Genomic DNA, 24,186 nt, shown 5'->3' on the forward strand with positions numbered 1-24,186 from the left:
CTGCTGGACTGTCCGTTCAGTGTCCAGGTATGGGAGGCCGTGTCACTGTCCCTTCAGTTACCACATCTAGTGGGACAGCCGTATAATCAGCTCTTGTATGGAGACTTCCCCCCAGATCTCTGACAATACAGCAGAAGTTCCCTGTATGTAGTGAATGTGGTGACCATGTACCATCTGTGGTGTGCGCGGTGCTGCCTGGTCATCAACAGAGAGCTCCTGACCTGTGATAAAATCTTATATAATATCCTGGAAAGTCTGAAGATGGTATATAAGAAAGACATGAAAAATAACCGCAATAACGTGTACTGGAGGAACATCCATGTGTCAGCAATTGTATAATGCATTGTGATGTTTATTATCAAAGTGATGTCACTTTATATTATTATTCTTTTCTATGATTTTATTGTAAGTGTATTGTAATATTTTGTTGCCTGTTTTAAAATAAAAAGATCATTATAGTAGTTATATTCTTGTACATAGGAGCAGTATTATAGTAGTTATATTCTTGTACATAGGAGCAGTATTATAGTAGTTATATTCTTGTACATAGGAGGCAGTATTATAGTAGTTATATTCTTGTACATAGGAGCAGTATTATAGTAGTTATATTCTTGTACATAGGAGGCGTATTATAGTAGTTATATTCTTGTACATAGCAGTATTATAGTAGTTATATTCTTGTACATAGGAGCAGTATTATAGTAGTTATATTCTTGTACATAAGAGCAGTATTATAGTAGTTATATTCTTGTACATAGGAGCAGTATTATAGTAGTTATATTCTTGTACATAGGAGCAGTATTATAATAGTTATATTCTTATACATAGGTGGCAGTATTATAGTAGTTATATTCTTGTACATAGGAGCAGTATTATAGTAGTTATATTCTTGTACATAGGAGCAGTATTATAGTAGTTATATTCTTGTACATAGGAGCAGTATTATAGTAGTTATATTCTTGTACATAGTAGCAGTATTATAGTAGTTATATTCTTGTACATAGGAGGCAGTATTATAGTAGTTATATTCTTGTACATAGGAGGCAGTATTATAGTAGTTATATTCTTGTACATAGGAGCAGTATTATAGTAGTTATATTCTTGTATATAGGAGCAGTATTATAGTAGTTATATTCTTGTACATAGGAGGCAGTATTATAGTAGTTATATTCTTGTACATAAGAGCAGTATTATAGTAGTTATATTCTTGTACATAGGAGGCAGTATTATAGTAGTTATATTCTTGTACATAGGAGCAGTATTATAGTAGTTATATTCTTGTACATAGGAGGCAGTATTATAGTAGTTATATTCTTGTACATAGGAGCAGTATTATAGTAGTTATATTCTTGTATATAGGAGCAGTATTATAGTAGTTATATTCTTGCACATAAGAGGCAGTATTATAATAGTTATATTCCTGTACATAGGAGCAGTATTATAGTAGTTATATTCTTGCACATAGGAGGCAGTATTATAGTAGTTATATTCTTGTACATAGGAGCAGTATTATAATAGTTATATTCCTGTACATAGGAGCAGTATTATAGTAGTTATATTCCTGTACATAGGAGGCAGTATTATAGTAGTTATATCCCTGTACATAGGAGCAGTATTATAGTAGTTATATTCTTGTACATAGGAGGCAGTATTATAGTAGTTATATTCTTGTACATAGGAGCAGTATTATAGCAGTTATATTCTTGTACATAGGAGCAGTATTATAGTAGTTATATTCTTGTACATAGGAGCAGTATTATAGTAGTTATATTCTTGTACATAGGAGCAGTATTATAGTAATTATATTCTTGTACATAGGAGGCAGTATTTTAGTAGTTATATTCTTGTACATAGGAGCAGTATTATAGTAATTATATTCTTGCACATAGGAGGCAGTATTATAATAGTTATATTCCTGTACATAGGAGCAGTATTATAGTAGTTATATTCTTGCACATAGGAGGCAGTATTATAGTAGTTATATTCTTGTACATAGGAGCAGTATTATAGTAGTTATATTCTTGTACATAGGAGGCAGTATTATAGTAGTTATATTCTTGTACAGAGGAGCAGTATTATAGTAGTTATATTCCTGTACATAGGAGCAGTATTATAGTAGTTATATTCCTGTACATAGGAGCAGTATTATAGTAGTTATATTCTTGTACATAGGAGCAGTATTATAGTAGTTATATTCTTGTACATAGGAGGCAGTATTATAGTAGTTATATTCTTGTACATAGGAGCAGTATTAAAGTAGTTATATTCTTGTACATAGGAGGCAGTATTATAGTAGTTATATTCTTGTACAGAGGAGCAGTATTATAGTAGTTATATTCCTGTACATAGGAGCAGTATTATAGTAGTTATATTCCTGTACATAGGAGCAGTATTATAGTAGTTATATTCCTGTACATAGGAGCAGTATTATAGTAGTTATATTCTTGTACATAGGAGGCAGTATTATAGTAGTTATATTCTTGTACATAGGAGGCAGTATTATAGCAGTTATATTCTTGTACATAGGAGGCAGTATTATAGTAGTTATATTCTTGCACATAGGAGGCAGTATCATAGTAGTTATATTCTTGTACATAGGAGCAGTATTATAGTGGTTATATTCTTGTACATAGTAGCAGTATTATAGTAGTTATATTCTTGTACATAGGAGCAGTATTATAGTAGTTATATTCTTGTACATAGAAGGCAGTATTATAGTAGTTATATTCTTGTACATAGGAGGCAGTATTATAGTAGTTATATTCTTGTACATAGTAGTTAGTATTATAGTAGTTATATTCTTGTACATAGGAGGCAGTATTATAGTAGTTATATTCTTGTACATAGAAGCAGTACTATAGTATTTATATTCTTGTACATAGGAGCAGTATTATAGTAGTTATATTCTTGTACATAGGAGCAGTATTATAGTAGTTATATTCTTGTACATAGGAGGCAGTATTATAGTAGTTATATTCTTGTACATAGGAGCAGTATTATAGTAGTTATATTCTTGTACATAGGAGCAGTATTATAGTAGTTATATTCTTGTACATAGGAGCAGTATTATAGTAGTTATATTCTTGTACATAGGAGCAGTATATAGTAGTTATATTTTTGTACATAGGAGCAGTATTATAGTAGTTATATTTTTGTACATAGGAGCAGTATTATAGTAGTTATATTCTTGTACATAGGGGCAGTATTATAGTAGTTATAGTCTTGTACATAGGAGCAGTATTATAGTAGTTATATTCTTGTACATAGGAGCAGTATTATAGTACTTATATTCCTGTACATAGGAGCAGTATTATTGTAGTTATATTCCTGTACATAGGAGCAGTATTATTGTAGTTATATTCCTGTACATAGGAGGCAGTATTATATCCGTTAACATAAATCTTCTATGTTTCCAGGCTGGCTGAGAGGCAGTGCTGTGTTTCTTACATTAAGGATAGCACATGTATTGCTGGGATGATTGCAGCCAAAGAAGATGGAATCTGTCTCCAGTCAGAGAATGATCACTGTGAACGGTCGCACTTTAAAGTAAATTTCTCTTTATCATTTTTTCTTGAAACAAATTTTACATATTGTGATTTATATCCCTGGAATGGAGCGCCATCCTGTGGCCATCAGTGACACAATAGATGTAGACGTTGCTTGGTGGCTCTGGTCTCCAATGGTTTGATATTTGGCCGCAATCCAGTTATTATATGTGGCTTTGTGAACCATGGGACCCCAAAGTACAGGGGCCCGAAAGGATTTTTTACCCCTGTATTCTTCCTATTCTCAATCTCAAATGCAATAAGGCTAGGGCTACATGGTGACATGTGTCCCGCGACAATAAGAGTATAACTGTATTGTGACATGTGTCGCACAACATTTATTATAATGATAGTCTATGGTGTCGCACTGCAACGCACAAAATGCTACTCTTTGTAACTGTCATGTCGCAGCGTGTCGCAGTGCGACATCTCAGACTATCATTATAAAAAACGTCTTTTGTACGCGGGACCCATGTCGTCGTGTAGCCCTAGCCTAATAGTGCGTCTTTGTCCTTCCGTCCTGGTTGCTCTGTAGCTGTGCTGTGACTGCTGCGCCCTGGGCCTGAAGATCAGGAATGAAGGAGATTCCTGCGAGTCCAACCTGAACCTGGGCTTCCCCTGTAACCACATGGTGATGCTGTGCTGCAATGGAGACGAGCAGCTACTTTCACCAGAAATGAAACCTCTGCCAAAACCGGATCCGATGCCGCAATCTAATAAAGGCAAGTATCAGGGGCTGTTATCTGCTTTTATTGAAGGGCGTGCAAACCTTTGTAACCATTTGTGTATTGCTCTAAGGCTACTTTCACACTAGCGTTGTTTTAATCCGGCGTTCAATTCCGACACCGGAACTGCCCGCCGGATCCGGAAAAACGTGTGAAAACGGATTACATTTGAATCCTGATCAGGATTTTGATCACAATGAAAAAATGCATTGGAAAAAACGGATCCGCCATTTATGGACTTTAACTTTTTTTTCACATTTTTCGGGTTTAACATGCAAAAGCCGGATCCGGTTTGACTGAACACACGGTGCCGGATCCGGCGTTAATGCAAGTCAATAGGAAAAAGACCGGATCTACGTCTTTTTCTACCGGCTACGTTTTTCTGAAAAGCCTGATCAGTCAAAAAGACTGAAGTAAAGACATCCTGATGCATCCTGAAGGACGGACTCTCCATTCAGAATGCATGGGGATAAAACTGATCAGTTCTTTTCCGGATTTGAGACCCTAGGACGGAACTTGGCGCCGGAAAAGAAAAACGCTAGTGTGAAAGTACCCTTATACAGCGAGGACCAGGTTCACATCACCAAAAATGTAAAAAAATATAAATAAACGGATCCTGTGTTTTAAGCATCTGTTATGTACATTTTGCATCAATTTTTTTCCCGACAAATAATGGATTTCAGACGGAAATGGCTAAAACTGATGCAAAATGTACATAAGGCCTCATGCACACGACCGTAGTTATGGTCCGCATCTGAGCCGCAGTTTTTGAGGCTCGGGTGCGGACCCATTCACTTCAATGGGGCTGTAAAAGATGCGGACAGCACACGGTTGCTCTGTTCCGAGGCTCCGCAAAAAAAATATAGCATGTCCTATTCTTGTCCGTTTTGCAGACAAGAAAAGGCATGTCTACAATGGGCCGCCCGTTCCGTAGGCGGCTTCCGTTTTTTGCAGATCTGCGGTTTGCGGCCTGAGGCCTAAGGGTGAGTTCACATCATCGTTTATCTTTCCGTTCTTCTGATCCGTCAGAAGGAAAGAGAGAAAAAAAAAAAAGGATCCAGTAAAAAAAAACGGATCCTGTTGCATCAGTTGTCTTCCATTTGAGCCATTTCCGTCTGGGATCCGTTTTTTTTTTTTAGACGGAAGCAAGAGTACTGTATGCAGGACTTTTTTTCCCGTCTAAGGCTACTTTCACACTAGCGTTTTTGCTAGATTCGGCAGGGTTTAGCAAAAACGCTTCCGTTACTGATAATACAACCGTCTGTATCCATTATGAACTCAATTGAAAGTCAATGGGGGACGGATCTGTTTCTATTGTGTCAGATTGTGTCAGAGAAAACTGGTCCGTCCCCATTGACTTGCATTGTGGGTCATGACGGATCGGTCTTGCTCGGTATCCCAGGACGGACAGCAAACCGCAGCACGCTGCTCTCCGGTATGGGAACGGAATGCATTCTGGTGGATTCTGTTCTGTTCAGTTATGTTCTGTCCCTATTGACAATGAATGGGGACAAAACGGAAGCGTTTTTTTCTGGTATTGAGACTCTACCGGAAAATATTAACGCTAGTGTGAAAGTAGCCTTATCCATTCCACTTTCCTGGGGTCCTAGGTTTGTATTTTCCATAGACAATGGTAACAATGATCATTAGTTACATTGTGTCGAGTCGCCTTCCAGATACTTTCATCCCTGTGGATTTCTCTGTCCAGATGTTGATGAGTGCTCTCTGAATGCACACACCTGCGGGACGGGGGAGCGCTGCGTTAACACGGCGGGATCGTTCCTGTGCGTCCCAGAGGTGCCATGTGAGGCGGGGTTCATCCTGGAAGTTGGCGTCTGTCAAGGTGAGAATTACCCATTCCATGTCGCTGAACCAAGAATCAGAAAGAGTAAAGATAGAAGGGCTTCCCATGTGTAACTAAATGTCTAATGTAGATCTCTGCTTTCTGTCAGTGAATAAAGATTTACATTATTATATTTTAGTGGTTGACAACCAATGTAGACATAATCCTGCAAGGGCTGAGGGTTTGTTTCAGTGCATCAGCACAGATAATCCTCTGTTACCACATGTCAGTGTAGACAGCGCTTTGTTACAATGACAAACATTTGTAACGCACTTTTCTCACAGGGATAGTCGTGTGGCCGGGGGGACGCCCTGGAAAGTCAGTGGCCGCCACATAGGTGCACGACCCCAACCCACAGTGCACTGTAGGGTCAATTTCATCTGGAGCTAATTTGCATGTTTTTGGAGTATGGGAGGAAACGCACACAAACATGGGGAGAACATATAAACTCCACGCAGATGTCCCTGGTCCGATTCAAACCCAGGACTCAAGAACTGCAAGACACCAGTGCTAACCACTGAGCCAGTGTATATAGGCCTCTGTCACAATGTATCCGTGTGTATAGCCCTCTGTCACAATGTATCCGTATGTATAGCCCTCTGTTACAATGTATCAGTGTATATAGCCCTCTGTCACAATGTATCAGTGTATATAGTCCTCTGTTACAATGTATCAGTGTATATAGCTCTCTGTTACAATGTATCAGTGTATATAGCCCTCTGTTACAATGTATCAGTGTATATAGCCCTCTGTCACAATGTATCAGTGTATATAGTCCTCTGTTACAATGTATCAGTGTATATAGCCCTCTGTCACAATGTATCAGTGTATATAGCCCTCTGTTACAATGTATCAGTGTATATAGCCCTCTGTTACAATGTATCAGTGTATATAGTCCTCTGTTACAATGTATCAGTGTATATAGTCCTCTGTTACAATGTATCAGTGTATATAGTCCTCTGTTACAATGTATCAGTGTATATAGCCCTCTGTAACAATGTATCAGTGTATATAGCCCTCTGTTACAATGTATCAGTGTATATAGCCCTCTGTAACAATGTATCAGTGTATATAGCCCTCTGTCACAATGTATCAGTGTGTATAGCCCTCTGTTACAATGTATCCGTGTGTATAGCCCTCTGTTACAATGGATCAGTGTATATAGCCCTCTGTTACATTGTGACAGAGGGCTATATACACTGATACATTGTAACAGAGGGCTATATACACTGATACATTGTAACAAATGACCTCTTGTTCTATCTCATCCTTCCAGTCAGTAATAGCAGATGGTGGGCAGCCAGATATTAGTTGGGGTAAGAAATTGAGGGCTCCCGATGAAAGGTCGGGCCCCATCTGGACTTTGCTGTGTCCCCCTCCTGTCTAGGTGGGTCATGATTGCTGACTAATCATCTTCCTCCAGATATTAATGAGTGTTCGTCCAGCCCGGGCCCCTGCAAGCAAGGCTTCCACTGTATAAACACCCTGGGATCGTACGTGTGCCAGCGCAAACACCTGAACTGCAACCGCGGGTACAAGTCCAATGAGAACGGAACGACATGCATCGGTGAGGAGGTTTAGACGTGTATATGGGCCCCAGGGCAAAAGCTTTACCAGGGGCCCCTCAACTCTAACTTACCATCTATAACCACGTTCCATGTGCACCCATGCCCTATAGCACCTATACACCATTGTTTGTGCAGGACTTCATTTTAAAGAGATAGGGCCACGTTTTATAATCTGAAGTGTAAGGAATCCAATTTGACAACGTCTATGGATGCAAAAAGAGGACCCATCACACTCAATAAGGACTCGTTCTCGTCTGTTAGGCCTCTTTCATACGGGCGTCATGTTTTTGGCCTGGATAAGATGTGGGTGCGTCGCGGGAAAATGCCCGATTTTTCCGCGCGAGTGCAAAACATTTTAATGCGTTTTGCACGCACGTCAAAAAAATCGTCATGTTTGGTATCCAGACCCGAACCCGGACTTCTTCACAGAAGTTCAGGTCTGGGTTAGATGCTGTGTAGATTGTATTATTTCCCCTTATAACATGGTTATTAGGGAAAATAATAGCATTCTGAATACAGACTGCATAGTACAATAGCGCTGGAGGGGTTAAAAAAATAAAAAATAATTTAACTCACCTTAATCCTCTTGTTCGCGCAGCCGGCATCTCTTCTGTCTTCTTCTGTGAGGAATAGGATCTTTGATGACATCACTGCGCTCATCACAAGGTCTTTTACCACGGTGATGGATCATGTGGCGGACCATGTGATGAGCGCAGTGATGTCACCACAGGTCCTTTTCCTCCTGCACAGCAAAGAAGACAGAAGAGAAGCCGGCTTCACGAACAAGTGGATTAAGGTGAGTTAAATTATTATTATAATTTTTTTTAACCCCTCCAGCGCTATTGTACTATGCAGTCTGTATTCAGAATGCTATTATTTTCCCTTATAACATGGTTTAATAATGATCGGGTCTCCATCCCGATGGTCTCCTAGCAACCGTGCGTGAAAATCGCACCGCATCCGCACTTGCTTGCGATTTTCACGCAGCCCCATTCACTTCTATGGGGCCTGCGTTGCGTGAAAAACACACAAAGTAGAGCATGCTGCGATTTACACGCAACGCACAAGTGATGCGTGAAAATCACCGCTCATGTGCACAGCCCCATAGAAATGAATGGGTCCGGATTCGGTGCGGGTGCAATGCGTTCACCTCACGCATTGCACCCGCGTGGAAATCTCGCCCGTCTGAAAGAGGCCTTAGGAGATCTGCCGGCACAGAGCAGCCTGCCGGATCTCGCAGGCGTTGTCAGATCCTCTACTTCACCATTGACTGCAGTGAGGTCCGGCAGTGATCCGTCCGTTTTCCGGCATAAACCATTGCATTCAAAGGTTTTTTTGTCCGACCCGTAGCACATGCATATGAGCGGGATCAGGCAGCCGGATCACATGCACAGAGTCATTTCCGTTTTTTCCAAGCCCCATTGAAATAAATGTTTCTGCATATGGACCTGAAAAAAAATGGGACTGACCCCTCAGTATGTGAATCCATCTGCTTGCTCCCCCTAGTGGCCGTGCAGCAGAAACATACGCCTGTAACAAATCTGCAAACACAGAAATGAACTCTGTTAAAAGCAACAACAAACTCTTGTTGTCAGTGAATGGAAACATTCTAGTTTACATCCAGAGGCTGAAAACCCATCCAGATCTCATAGTTCTCACAGCTGAGAGTTTGTTACATTTGTATCTAGATAATCTTGTGAGCTAAAGAAAGCAGTGCAAATCTCTCTTCTGTCCTGATAGTTTGTTACAGTGTGTCGGTGCAGTGTAGATCTCCTGGGGGTCCGGTGACTGGACAGTGATTCTCTGGACGCCCCCTGAGTACCGTCATTGGCATGTCTGGATGTGTTTGTCGCTGGCTCCTGACGTGCTCCTTCTTTGCAGACATTGATGAATGTGCCGGGGGGGCGCACAACTGCTCCAGTGAACAGACCTGTTACAATCTCCCCGGGTCGTATCGCTGCGACTGTAAGGCCGGGTATCGCTTCGACACATTCAGGAGGCGATGTCTGGGTACGTGACCTACCGAATATTCTATCGAATTCTTATAAACTGCGTTACATGCGGCTACAGCGTCTCCTGTTCTTACAGACGTCAATGAGTGCTGGGTGCATCCAGGGAGAATGTGTCACCATACGTGTGACAATACGGTGGGCTCCTTCCGCTGCTCGTGCTTCGCTGGCTTCAGACTGGCGCAGGATGGGAAACACTGTGAAGGTAAATCTTTACATGAGAACCAACACTGGTAACGGATCGTTCACCTCTATTATAATCAGATCATGTGACCGATGATTATTTCTACACAGATGTTAATGAGTGTGAGCAGAACCCGTGTAACCAGGAGTGCACCAACATGTACGGCTCCTACCAGTGTTTCTGCAAGGAGGGATACAAGCTGGGCGATGACGGCACCTCCTGCGAAGGTAACAGAGTGCAGCACCCTATGGATCTATTGTTTGTGCCCTGTATGGCACTGTTATTGGTGCCCTGTATGGTACTGTTATTGGTGCCCTGTATGGCAGTTATTGGTGCACTGTATGGTACTGTTATTGGTGCCCTGTATGGCACTGGTATTGGTGCACTGTATGGCACTGTTATTGGTGCCCTGTATGGTACTGTTATTGGTGCCCTGTATGGCACTGTTATTGGTGCCCTGTATGGTACTGTTATTGGTGCACTGTATGGCACTGTTATTGGTGCCCTGTATGGCACTGTTATTGGTGCACTGTATGGCACTGTTATTGGTGCCCTGTATGGCACTGTTATTGGTGCCCTGTATGGTACTGTTATTGGTGCCCTGTATGGTACTGTTATTGGTGCCCTGTATGGTACTGTTATTGGTGCCCTGTATGGTACTGTTATTGGTGCCCTGTATGGCACAGTTATTGGTGCACTGTATGGTACTGTTATTGGTGCACTGTATGGCACTGTTATTGGTGCACTGTATGGTACTGTTATTGGTGCCCTGTATGGCACTGTTATTGGTGCACTGTATGGTACTGTTATTGGTGCACTGTATGGTACTGTTATTGGTGCACTGTATGGCACTGTTATTGGTGCCCTGTTATTGGTGCCCTGTATGGCACTGTTATTGGTGCACTGTATGGCACTGTTATTGGTGCCCTGTATGGCACTGTTATTGGTTCCCTGTATGGCACTGTTCTTGGTGCACTGCATGGCACTGTTATTAGTGCCCTGTATGGTACTGTTATTGGTGCACTGTATGGCACTGTTATTGGTGCCCTGTATGGCACTGTTATTGGTGCCCTGCATGGCACTGTTATTGGTGCCCTGTATGGCACTGTTATTGGTGCCCTGTATGGTACTGTTATTGGTGCCCTGTATGGCACTGTTATTGGTGCCCTGTATGGTACTGTTATTGGTGCCCTGTATGGCACAGTTATTGGTGCACTGTATGGCACTGTTATTGGTGCCCTGTATGGCACTGTTATTGGTGCCCTGTATGGCACTGTTATTGGTGCCCTGTATGGCACTGTTATTGGTGCCCTGTATGGCACTGTTATTGGTGCCCTGCATGGCACTGTTATTGGTGCCCTGTATGGCACTGTTATTGGTGCACTGTATGGCACTTTTATTGGTGCCCTGTATGGCACTGTTATTGGTGCCCTGTATGGTACTGTTATTGGTGCACTGTATGGCATTGTTATTGGTGCCCTGTATGGCACTGTTATTGGTGCCCTGTATGGCATTGTTATTGGTGCCCTGTATGGCACTGTTATTGGTGCCCTGTATGGCACAGTTATTGGTGCACTGTATGGCACTGTTATTGGTGCCCTGTATGGCACAGTTATTGGTGCACTGTATGGCACTGTTATTGGTGCACTGTATGGCACTGTTATTGGTGCACTGTATGGCACTGTTATTGGTGCCCTGTATGGCACTGTTATTGGTGCCCTGTATAGCACTGTTATTGGTGCACTGTATGGCACTGTTATTGGTGCCCTGTATAGCACTGTTATTGGTGCACTGTATGGCACTGTTATTGGTGCCCTGTATGGTACTGTTATTGGTGCACTGTATGGCACTGTTATTGGTGCCCTGTATGGCACTGTTATTGGTGCCCTGTATGGCACTGGTATTGGTGCACTGTATGGCACTGTTATTGGTGCACTGTATGGCACTGTTATTGGTGCCCTGTATGGTACTGTTATTGGTGCCCTGTATGGCACTGTTATTGGTGCACTGTATGGCACAGTTATTGGTGCACTGTATGGTACTGTTATTTGTACACTGTATGGCACTGTTATTGGTGCCCTGTATGGCACAGTTATTGGTGCACTGTATGGCACTGTTATTGGTGCCCTGTATGGTACTGTTATTGGTGCACTGTATGGCATTGTTATTGGTGCACTGTATGGTACTGTTATTGGTGCCCTGTATGGTACTGTTATTGGTGCCCTGTATGGCACTGTTATTGGTGCACTGTATGGCACTGTTATTGGTGCCCTGTATGGTACTGTTATTGGTGCCCTGCATGGCACTGTTATTGGTGCACTGTATGGCACTGTTATTGGTGCACTGTATGGCACTGTTATTGGTGCCCTGTATGGTACTGTTATTGGTGCCCTGCATGGCACTGTTATTGGTGCCCTGTATGGCACTGTTATTGGTGCACTGTATGGCACTGTTATTGGTGCACTGTATGGCACTGTTATTGGTGCCCTGTATGGCACTGTTATTGGTGCACTGTATGGCACTGTTATTGGTGCCCTGTATGGTACTGTTATTGGTGCACTGTATGGCACTGTTATTGGTGCCCTGTATGGTACTGTTATTGGTGCACTGTATGGCACTGTTATTGGTGCCCTGTATGGCACTGTTATTGGTGCCCTGTATGGCACTGTTATTGGTGCACTGTATGGCACTGTTATTGGTGCACTGTATGGTACTGTTATTGGTGCACTGTATGGTACTGTTATTGGTGCACTGTATGGCACAGTTATTGGTGCCCTGTATGGCACAGTTATTGGTGCACTGTATGGCACTGTTATTGGTGCCCTGTATGGTACTGTTATTGGTGCACTGTATGGCATTGTTATTTGTGCCCTGTATGGCACTGTTATTGGTGCACTGTATGGCACAGTTATTGGTGCCCTGTATGGCACTGTTATTGGTGCCCTGTATGGTACTGTTATTGGTGCCCTGTATGGCACTGTTATTGGTGCACTGTATGGCATTGTTATTGGTGCACTGTATGGCACTGTTATTGGTGCCCTGTATGGCACTGTTATTGGTGCCCTGTATGGCACTGTTATTGGTGCCCTGTATGGCACTGTTATTGGTGCCCTGTATAGCACTGTTATTGGTGCACTGTATGGCACAGTTATTGGTGCACTGTATGGCACTGTTATTGGTGCCCTGTATGGCACTGTTATTGGTGCCCTGTATAGCACTGTTATTGGTGCACTGTATGGCACTGTTATTGGTGCCCTGTATGGTACTGTTATTGGTGCACTGTATGGCACTGTTATTGGTGCACTGTATGGCACAGTTATTGGTGCCCTGTATGGCACAGTTATTGGTGCCCTGTATGGCACAGTTATTGGTGCACTGTATGGCACTGTTATTGGTGCACTGTATGGCACTGTTATTGGTGCACTGTATGGTACTGTTATTGGTGCCCTGTATGGCACTGTTATTGGTGCACTGTATGGCACTGTTATTGGTGCCCTGTATGGCACTGTTATTGGTGCACTGTATGGCACTGTTATTGGTGCCCTGTATGGCACAGTTATTGGTGCACTGTATGGCACAGTTATTGGTGCACTGTATGGCACTGTTATTGGTGCCCTGTATGGCACTGTTATTGGTGCCCTGCATGGCACTGTTATTGGTGCCCTGTATGGCACTGTTATTGGTGCACTGTATGGCACTTTTATTGGTGCCCTGTATGGTACTGTTATTGGTGCCCTGTATGGCACTGTTATTGGTGCCCTGTATGGTACTGTTATTGGTGCCCTGTATGGCACTGTTATTGGTGCCCTGTATGGCATTGTTATTGGTGCCCTGTATGGCACTGTTATTGGTGCCCTGTATGGCATTGTTATTGGTGCCCTGTATGGCACTGTTATTGGTGCCCTGTATGGCACTGTTATTGGTGCCCTGTATGGTACTGTTATTGGTGCCCTGTATGGCACTGTTATTGGTGCCCTGTATGGCATTGTTATTGGTGCCCTGTATGGCACTGTTATTGGTGCCCTGTATGGCATTGTTATTGGTGCCCTGTATGGCACTGTTATTGGTGCCCTGTATGGCACTGTTATTGGTGCCCTGTATGGCACTGTTATTGGTGCCCTGTATGGCACTGTTATTGGTGCACTGTATGGCATTGTTATTGGTGCCCTGTATGGCACTGTTATTGGTGCCCTGTATGGCATTGTTATTGGTGCCCTGTATGGCACTGTTATTGGTGCCCTGTATGGCACAGTTATTGGTGCACTGTATGGCACTGTTATTGGTGCACTGTATGGCACTGTTATTGGTGCACTGTATGGCACTGTTATTGGTGCCCTGTATGGCACTGTTATTGGTGCCCTGTATAGCACTGTTATTGGTGCACTGTATGGCACTGTTATTGGTGCCCTGTATGGCACTGTTATTGGTGCACTGTATGGCACTGTTATTGGTGCCCTGTATGGTACTGTTATTGGTGCACTGTATGGCACTGTTATTGGTGCCCTGTATGGCACTGGTATTGGTGCACTGTATGGCACTGTTATTGGTGCACTGTATGGCACTGTTATTGGTGCCCTGTATGGTACTGTTATTGGTGCCCTGTATGGCACTGTTATTGGTGCACTGTATGGCACAGTTATTGGTGCACTGTATGGTACTGTTATTTGTACACTGTATGGCACTGTTATTGGTGCCCTGTATGGCACAGTTATTGGTGCCCTGTATGGCACTGTTATTGGTGCCCTGTATGGTACTGTTATTGGTGCACTGTATGGCATTGTTATTGGTGCACTGTATGGTACTGTTATTGGTGCCCTGTATGGTACTGTTATTGGTGCCCTGTATGGCACTGTTATTGGTGCACTGTATGGCACTGTTATTGGTGCCCTGTATGGTACTGTTATTGGTGCCCTGCATGGCACTGTTATTGGTGCACTGTATGGTACTGTTATTGGTGCCCTGTATGGCACTGTTATTGGTGCACTGTATGGCACTGTTATTGGTGCACTGTATGGCACTGTTATTGGTGCCCTGTATGGCACTGTTATTGGTGCACTGTATGGCACAGTTATTGGTGCACTGTATGGCACTGTTATTGGTGCCCTGTATGGTACTGTTATTGGTGCACTGTATGGCATTGTTATTGGTGCACTGTATGGTACTGTTATTGGTGCACTGTATGGTACTGTTATTGGTGCACTGTATGGCACAGTTATTGGTGCCCTGTATGGCACAGTTATTGGTGCACTGTATGGCACTGTTATTGGTGCCCTGTATGGTACTGTTATTGGTGCACTGTATGGCATTGTTATTTGTGCCCTGTATGGCACTGTTATTGGTGCACTGTATGGCACAGTTATTGGTGCCCTGTATGGCACTGTTATTGGTGCCCTGTATGGCACTGTTATTGGTGCCCTGTATGGTACTGTTATTGGTGCCCTGTATGGCACTGTTATTGGTGCACTGTATGGCATTGTTATTGGTGCACTGTATGGCACTGTTATTGGTGCCCTGTATGGCACTGTTATTGGTGCACTGTATGGCACTGTTATTGGTGCCCTGTATGGCACTGTTATTGGTGCCCTGTATGGTACTGTTATTGGTGCCCTGTATGGCACTGTTATTGGTGCACTGTATGGCATTGTTATTGGTGCACTGTATGGCACTGTTATTGGTGCCCTGTATGGCACTGTTATTGGTGCCCTGTATGGCACTGTTATTGGTGCACTGTATGGCACAGTTATTGGTGCACTGTATGGCACTGTTATTGGTGCCCTGTATGGTACTGTTATTGGTGCACTGTATGGCACTGTTATTGGTGCACTGTATGGCACAGTTATTGGTGCCCTGTATGGCACAGTTATTGGTGCCCTGTATGGCACAGTTATTGGTGCACTGTATGGCACTGTTATTGGTGCACTGTATGGCACTGTTATTGGTGCCCTGTATGGCACTGTTATTGGTGCACTGTATGGTACTGTTATTGGTGCACTGTATGGCACTGTTATTGGTGCACTGTATGGCACTGTTATTGGTGCCCTGTATGGCACTGTTATTGGTGCACTGTATGGCACTGTTATTGGTGCACTGTATGGCACAGTTATTGGTGCCCTGTATGGCACTGTTATTGGTGCACTGTATGGCACTGTTATTGGTGCACTGTATGGCACAGTTATTGGTGCACTGTATGGCACAGTTATTGGTGCCCTGTATGGCACTGTTATTGGTGCACTGTATGGCACTGTTATTGGTGCACTGTATGGCACTGTTATTGGTGCACTGTATGGTACTGTTATTGGTGCACTGTATGGCACTGTTATTGGTGCCCTGTATGGCACTGTTATTGGTGCACTGTATGGCACTGTTATTGGTGCACTGTATGGCACAGTTATTGGTGCCCTGTATGGCACTGTTATTGGTGCACTGTATGGCACTGTTATTGGTGCACTGTATGGCACAGTTATTGGTGCACTGTATGGCACAGTTATTGGTGCCCTGTATGGCACTGTTATTGGTGCACTGTATGGCACTGTTATTGGTGCACTGTATGGCACTGTTATTGGTGCACTGTATGGTACTGTTATTGGTGCACTGTATGGTACTGTTATTGATGTACTGTATAATAAAGCATTAAGACCAATGATCCTGCACAATGTTAATGATTTTCTTACTCTTCTAGATATTGATGAATGTCGCCAGAGTATCGGATCTTTGTGCACTTTTGCTTGTGTCAACACCCCAGGAAGTTACCAGTGTGCGTGCCCAGAGCACGGGTACACAATGTCCGTCAATGGGCTAACGTGCAAAGGTGAAAAATAACAGTAATGAGTTTATCCCTTTCACAGCTTTGTTAATCTCCCAAAAGGAATTGCATAGATTGTATCGCCATCTAGTGGCTGCTGACATGTAATGCAGGTCAATCAAAATTCTACAAAATGTTGTAATTAAATGAAAACACTAGCATTATATCATTCCGATATAGGTTCAGTTTATAACTGAATGGCCAAATGGAATACAAAACAGAAGTATTTAAGAGGCATTCCGTTTTCCTTCGTCCTAATAGAAGTCTATGGGCAAACCTAACGGATCCGTCTGGTTGCCGTTTTGCATTCCGTCTGGCCATTGCGTTATAAACTGAACCTATATCGGAATGATATAACGCTAGTGCGAACCCACCCTAACTACTTATAGAAAGCATTTCGTAGCTATAGTCATAATAGGGTTAATTGGTACTACGATAGTTTTTCTTGAGCTCCAAGTGGATTTGTAACTCAGATTAGTTTTTCTGCTTGTAAAAGCTTGTTAGATCTAAATACAAAGTCTCCGCCCCATTAATCTCCATCAGCTAATACTTATCCTTATTTCACTTTCTTTTCCTTGGTCAGACATTGACGAGTGTGAAATCGGGACCCACAACTGCACATCGTCAGAGGAATGTTATAACATCCAGGGGAGTCACAAGTGTCTGTCCTTCGAATGCCCCGAAAACTACCGGAGAGTCTCCAATATGTATGTTTTAAACACTAAAAGTATTCTTCTGTATACGCCTGAGCTCCCTCTAGTTGTCACGGCCATGGCTATGACCGTGACTCCTCAACCGCATGCGGTTTAGTTTGATTGTCAATCACAGGTGAGGGCTGTGGTATTTGCCTCACCTGTGGTTGCCGCTGGCAACAGTATGTATGTGGCAGCATAGCATTCTGAGCTGTATTGTTGCAGCTTGCTATGTTGTGCGTGCGGTTGCACCTAGCTATCTTTCTGTTAGGTGTGTGTGTATGTATGTCTGTGTACACTCTGTGTTATGTGTGGTGTGCACGTACATCTTCCCCTCACTGTGGTTGCCCGTGGCAACGTTTGGTCGTTGTTGTACATGTGGTGGCAGTGTCCCGGCCTTCGGGCTGACTCCCTGGACATGAGTGCCACCCATGTCGTTGCCTGCGGCAACAGCCACAGTGTATGTGTTGTTTGGACACTTTTCCTTTTTAGTGTGTGTTTCCCTTCTTTGGTGCTGGAAGGGTTAACTCCCTTCCCAGTGTGTGTGTGTCTCACTGGGTGTGTCCGACTGTGGGGTGTGGCTTCTTGGCCTATAAAGCCTCACTGCTTTTCCAGGTCTGCAGGTTGCTTCAGCCATGCTTCGCTGTAGCAGCCTCCTGTGTTTACTACCTGCCAGTAAGAGCCACCCCTGTGGTCATAACCATAATGTCACATTAAGTTTATTTCTAGTTATGTGTGATGTCTGTTTGATGTTTCCATGTGATTTTGTGCAGCTATGGATCTGGGTCCCTGTGTGGGGGATGCGTTGTGATCTGCACCCTGCTTACACAGGGATCCAGTCAGCAAGGCTGTGGCAGGTAGGTGGAACTCTTTGTTCACCTGCCATATCCATAGAGCTGTTTATGTTTCCCCTTTTTCCAGCAGCTTGGCCATGGAGACTCCTGCTCCTCCGTGTCTAGGAGGAGTGGGTTGTCTTACTCAGCTCCTAGTTTAGGGCCATCTTGAGGGCTAGCAGGGACTTCAAGGTTCCGGAGCATGAGCCCTCCTACCATCAAGGTCGGCTCATGTAGCTAGGAGTCAGGGTCTGGTTAGGGATGCGTTTAGGAGGTGACCTGCTCCTTAATCCTGTCTTCATGGCCGAGCAGCCATAACATCATCTGGCATCGCACGGCTGAGGGTTTCCCCCATCCTCAGCCTTGACACTAGTGGTGGCTGTATATATCTGTATGTAGTAATCTCCTGGCTCCCTCTAGTGGTGGCTGTATATATCTGTATGTAGTAATCTCCTGAGCTCCCTCTAGTGGTGGCTGTATATATCTGTATGTAGTAATCTCCTGAGCTCCCTCTAGTGGTGGCTGTATATATCTGTATGTAGTAATCTCCTGAGCTCCCTCTAGTGGTGGCTGTATATATCTGTATGTAGTAATCTCCTGAGCTCCCTCTAGTGATGGCTGTATATATCTGTATTTAGTAATCTCCTGAGCTCCCTCTAGTGGTGGCTGTATATATCTGTATGTAGTAATCTCCTGAGCTCTCTTTAGTGGTGACTGTATATATCTGTATGCAGTAATCTCCTGGCTCCCTCTAGTGGTGGCTGTATATATCTGTATGTAGTAATCTCCTGAGCTCCCTCTAGTGGTGGCTGTATATATCTGTATGTAGTAATCTCCTGAGCTCCCTCTAGTGGTGGCTGTATATATCTGTATGTAGTAATCTCCTGAGCTCCCTCTAGTGATGGCTGTATATATCTGTATTTAGTAATCTCCTGAGCTCCCTCTAGTGGTGGCTGTATATATCTGTATGTAGTAATCTCCTGAGCTCTCTTTAGTGGTGACTGTATATATCTGTATGCAGTAATCTCCTGAGCTCCCTCTAGTGGTGGATGTATATATCTGTATGTAGTAATCTCCTGGCTCCCTCTAGTGGTGGTTGTATATATCTGTATGTAGTAATCTCCTGGCTCCCTCTAGTGGTGGTTGTATATCTGTATGTAGTAATCTCCTGAGCTCCCTCTAGTGGTAACTGTATATATCTGTATGTAGTAATCTCCTGAGCTCCCTCTAGTGGTGGCTGTATATATCTGTATGTAGTAATCTCCTGAGCTCTCTTTAGTGGTGACTGTATATATCTGTATGCAGTAATCTCCTGAGCTCCCCTAGTGGTGACTGCATATATCTGTATGTAGTAATCCCTTAGGCTCCCTCTAGTGGTGGATGTATATATTTGTATGTAGTAATCTCCTGAGCTCCATCTAGTGGAGTCTTTATATATTTGTATGTAGTAATTTTCTGTGCTCCCCATACGTCCTCTAGATATATTCCTCACCATGATTTTCTATATTTCCACTTTCCAGGCAATGTGAGCGAATTGGCTGCTTCACATACCAGGACTGTCAGAACACCCCGGTGCGGATCTCCTACCATCGACTGAACTTCCCAACTGGTGTGGTGATCCCATCGCAGATATTCCGTATCTCCCCATCTCCAGCCTACGCTGGTGATAATATCATCATGGACATTAAAAAAGGAAATGAGGAAAATTATTTTAGTGTGAGGAAATTGAATCCATACACGGGGATCCTGTCCCTGCAGAGACCTCTCAGGAAGCCCAAGGATTTCCTACTGGATGTGGAGATGCGGCTGTATCGGCAGGGGACGGTGACCACCTTCCTGTCCAGAATATACATATTTATTACTGCGCCCGTCTCCTAATAGCGTTATTATTTGCAGTGAGGACAGAAGGCGAGTAGAAATGATAAGCTAAGAATGGGTCGTGGAGACAGAATGACGGACTCTTAGGACTCATGTAACCGACATTGTAACTTATTGTGGGTGTGACCTCTATAACCCATTTATATAATATTTATAATCAGATGATGGTTCGGGGTTTGGTGCCCGTTTTATTCATGCAGCAGGTGCCATCATATTGTTATATTATTCATCTTTTAAATTCTGTGGGAACCAGTGAAATCAGTGAGGTGCCATGAGGCTCATACCTCATTGGTATCAAAAGCTTATAGAGAGTTAATGATTCTCATTAATATTGAGAATTTCCCACCTAAGGGGTCAGACGGGACCTGCATGTATCGGAACTGTGCTATTTTATTTATGACGTTTTAATTTATGTAAATGAATGCAACTTTGTTTAATCGCAAAATTAAGCTGAATAAAATCAGAAAATCTAAATGTTGTCAGTTATCTCCGAGCAGAGGGGATAGTAACGCTTCAAGAGCTGAGCTGTAAGGTAAAGCAGAGGCGCACAGAGAAAAAATCAGGAGTGGATAATAAAATAGGAGAAAGTGTAAAGGAAAGGATAAGACTTCTACTTTTTTTTATTCACTCCTGGTTTTGGCTACCGAAACTCATACAGAACCGCGTGGCCGCACTCTGAGTCCTAGAATCTCCGATTGTTAGGCTATATTCACACAGCCGTATCCGTTTTGTGGTCCAAAAACCACGGATCAGCAAAATACGGATACCGGCCATGTGCATCCTGTACTTTCTGCGGACTGTATTAAAGGGGTTGTCCGGGCTTTTAATATTGATGACCTCCTGTTATGTCCTTACATTCTCACTTACTATTATCCCTGGGCGCCGCTGCGTTCTCCCGTTATGTCCTCCGGTATGTTCGGGGACTTGGTTATAGTAGGCGGAGACTTAGGGGACTTGGTTATAGTAGGCGGAGTCTGCCCTTGTTCTGCTGGGCGTCTCCTTCTCCTAGGCTGTAGCGCTGGCCAATCGCAGCGCAGAGCTCACAGCCTGGGAGGTTTTTTTCTCCCAGGCTGTGAGCTCTGCGCTGCGATTGGCCAGCGCTACAGCCTAGGAGAAGGAGACGCCCAGCAGAACAAGGGCAGACTCCGCCTACTATAACCAAGTCCCCGAACATACCGGAGGACATAACGGGAGAACGCAGCGGCGCCCAGGGATAATAGTAAGTGCAGGGAGATCCCTGGGCGCCGCTGTATATGTCATGATACTTAGTTCACAATATCAGGATCGGTGAAAGGTCCTCTTTAATACAGTTGAAAAAAGACAAACGTCCATCAAGTTCAACCAAGGGATCGGTGGGGACGCGAATCCCAGAAGGAAGTGAGGCTCAGATTTCTACACGTTTTCATCAGCATTAATGTTGTTTACTTCTAAGAATTCATCTAAACTAGAGGTGGGACGAATCCAATTTTTTTAGAATCCGAATCTGAATCCGAATCCGAAAAGGTTCTCGAATCTTTCGAATCTTTCGAATTTCGAATTCTACGAATCCTGTACATAAGAATTGTGTGAACGGTGTAAGAAACAAAGTGATCCAAACTCAATATTCTTTTAATATGAAAAAATAAAGAGTCCTTACTTTTTTAACAAAGTATTCGGATTCGAAAAAAATTGGAAATGCAGGGTAATACAGAGCACATACCTCTTACATCCAGGGTAATACAGAGCACATACCTCTTACATCCAGGGTAATACAGAGCACATACCTCTTACATCCAGGGTAATACAGAGCACATACCTCTTACATCCAGGGTAATACAGCCCCCCGTACCTCTTACATCCAGGGTAATACAGCGCCTCATACCTCTTACATCCAGGGTAATACAGAGCACATACCTCTTACATCCAGGGTAATACAGAGCACATACCTCTTACATCCAGGGTAATACAGCCCCCCGTACCTCTTACATCCAGGGTAATACAGCGCCTCATACCTCTTACATCCAGGGTAATACTATCACGGTCGGCGTGGCTATCACATACGTGACACAGAGGGAGGGAACGAGGAAGGCCCTGCCCAAGTGAGAGGGAAGGTGGTGACCCCTGACTCACCTGGCGGCTGGCACCTGGCTGCCCTGACGTCCCTAGACGGGTTCCTCACCCGTACGCCGATCACGTGCCTAAAGCCCTGGCTTTCCCTGAGCTGAGCCCTAGATAGTGAACAGGGCGATGGGAACACTAGTCCGCACCACTAGCTCTAAGGGAAAACACCAAGGGGAGGACAGACAACACAGACTCAACATATAATCCCAGGTGGGCGACAACAGGAGACAACAATAAGCCCAACAGGGATCCGGAGGGTAGCACTCTGGAACGACAACCAGGATTCACAACTCCAGTGGGTCAGTATAGATGTCCAGGCAGGAAGCTCTATAACTGGCAACTAGAGAAGTGTGAGGGGAGAATATAAGGAGGTTGGGAGTGGCAGACAAGAAACAGCTGAGGAGGAGAAGCTACGGATCCCTGAGTGAGACAAAAAGGATAGCAAGGCAAACACAGAAAACAATCACTAAGAAACAACGTGATCTTTAGATATAGAGCGCGCAGCCACCCGCTGCGACTTCCTGACCCCGGGTATAACGGAGTCAGACGTGGCTCTTGATACCCTCGTGACAAATACAGAGCACATACCTCTTACATCCAGGGTAATACAGAGCACATACCTCTTACATCCAAGGTAATACAGCGCCCCATACCTCTTACATCCAGTGATGTCTCTTTGATGTAGATGTTCTCTTTCCTCATCTTCTCCTTTCAGACCAGACCTCCAGTTTTCAGCCATATTTTGTCTCTGCAGTTTGACAAAAAAAAAAATCTTAGTTTACTACTTTTCCATCATTCTCGTATCTTTTGGACAAATCATCCTACCACAATACTGTGCCGCTGTGCTCCCCAATACAATACTGCAGAAACAGATAAACCCCCTGATAATACTAGTACCACACAGAGCCCCCCCATATAAAATACCACTTCTTTGTGGCCTCAGTAAATGCCCCCATAGTGCCCCCCAATAATGTGCCAGTAAAAAGGGACCCCCATAATGCACCCCAATAATGTGCCAGTAAGTGTCCCCATAATTGCCCCCCATGTGCCAGTATCAAGTGCCAAACCCCCCCCATGTGCCAGTATCAAGTGCCTCTCTCCTTCCCCCCCTATGTCCCAGTATCATAGTTCCATCTCGCCCCCCCCAAAGTGCCAGTATGAAGTGCCTCTCTCCTTCCCCCCCACTATGTGCCAGTATCATAGTGCCATCTGCCCTCCCAATGTGCCAGTATCAAGTGCCTCTCTCCTTCCCACCCACCTCCCCATGTGCCAGTATCATAGTGCCATCTACCCCCCCCCGATGTGCCAGTATCATAGTGCCACCCCCCCATGTGCCAGCATCAAGTGCCTCCCGCTCCCCCCATGTGGCAGTAACAGTCCGGTATTTAAAAAAAAAAAAACACTTATACTTACCTCCATGTCAGCAATGCAGCCTCTTCCAGCCTGTGTCCCGCGCTGTATGTCTATATATGGAGTCAGTGCTTGTGTATTTCAGAAAAGTTTCTGCTGGGACTCGAACCCACGACCTTCTGCATTAGAGGCAAGGCACTTACCCACACAGCTACAAGAGCTGCATAGCCACTGCCTGAAAAAATATGAGACTTCTACTGTAGACTCTGTCATAGCTTTGATAGCCAGTGTACATCCATACACATGACAGCTGCCCCAGCACACTCAGCTCTGCTATATCTCTATAAGACAGCTGCCCCAGCACAGCCAGCACTACTACATCTATACACATAACAGCTGCCCCAGCACACCCAGCTCTGCTACATCTATACACATGACAGCTGCCCCAGCACACTCAGCTCTGCTATATTGCTATATGATAGCTGCCCCAGCACACCCAGCTATGCTACATCTATACACATGACAGCTGCCCCAGCACACCCAGCTCTGCTATATATTTAATAAAGATATAGCAGAACTGAGTGTGCTGGGGCAGCTGTAATGTGTATAGATGTAGCAGAGCTGAGTGTGCTGGGGCAGCTGTCATATATATATATA

The 24,186-nt window shown here is 44.0% G+C and overlaps 1 protein-coding gene across 1 annotated transcript in view; it reads left to right on the forward strand.

Annotated features, from left to right (window-relative positions):
* Positions 1–20,547, forward strand: part of FBLN2 (fibulin 2) — a 72,810-nt gene extending 52,263 nt beyond the window's left edge. Inside the window, exons 4-13 of the mRNA XM_040407586.1 lie at positions 3,417–3,546; positions 4,081–4,267; positions 5,979–6,113; positions 7,537–7,680; positions 9,563–9,691; positions 9,770–9,895; positions 9,985–10,101; positions 16,554–16,682; positions 17,260–17,383; positions 19,722–20,547. Of these exons, the coding sequence (XP_040263520.1) occupies positions 3,417–3,546; positions 4,081–4,267; positions 5,979–6,113; positions 7,537–7,680; positions 9,563–9,691; positions 9,770–9,895; positions 9,985–10,101; positions 16,554–16,682; positions 17,260–17,383; positions 19,722–20,079 (1,579 nt within the window). The 3' untranslated portion in view covers positions 20,080–20,547. The remainder of the gene's footprint in view (positions 1–3,416; positions 3,547–4,080; positions 4,268–5,978; positions 6,114–7,536; positions 7,681–9,562; positions 9,692–9,769; positions 9,896–9,984; positions 10,102–16,553; positions 16,683–17,259; positions 17,384–19,721) is intronic.
* Positions 20,548–24,186: the final 3,639 nt, after the last annotated feature.

Source organism: Bufo bufo, chromosome 9 (genome assembly GCF_905171765.1).
Source record: "Bufo bufo chromosome 9, aBufBuf1.1, whole genome shotgun sequence".
Lineage (NCBI taxonomy): Eukaryota > Metazoa > Chordata > Amphibia > Anura > Bufonidae > Bufo > Bufo bufo.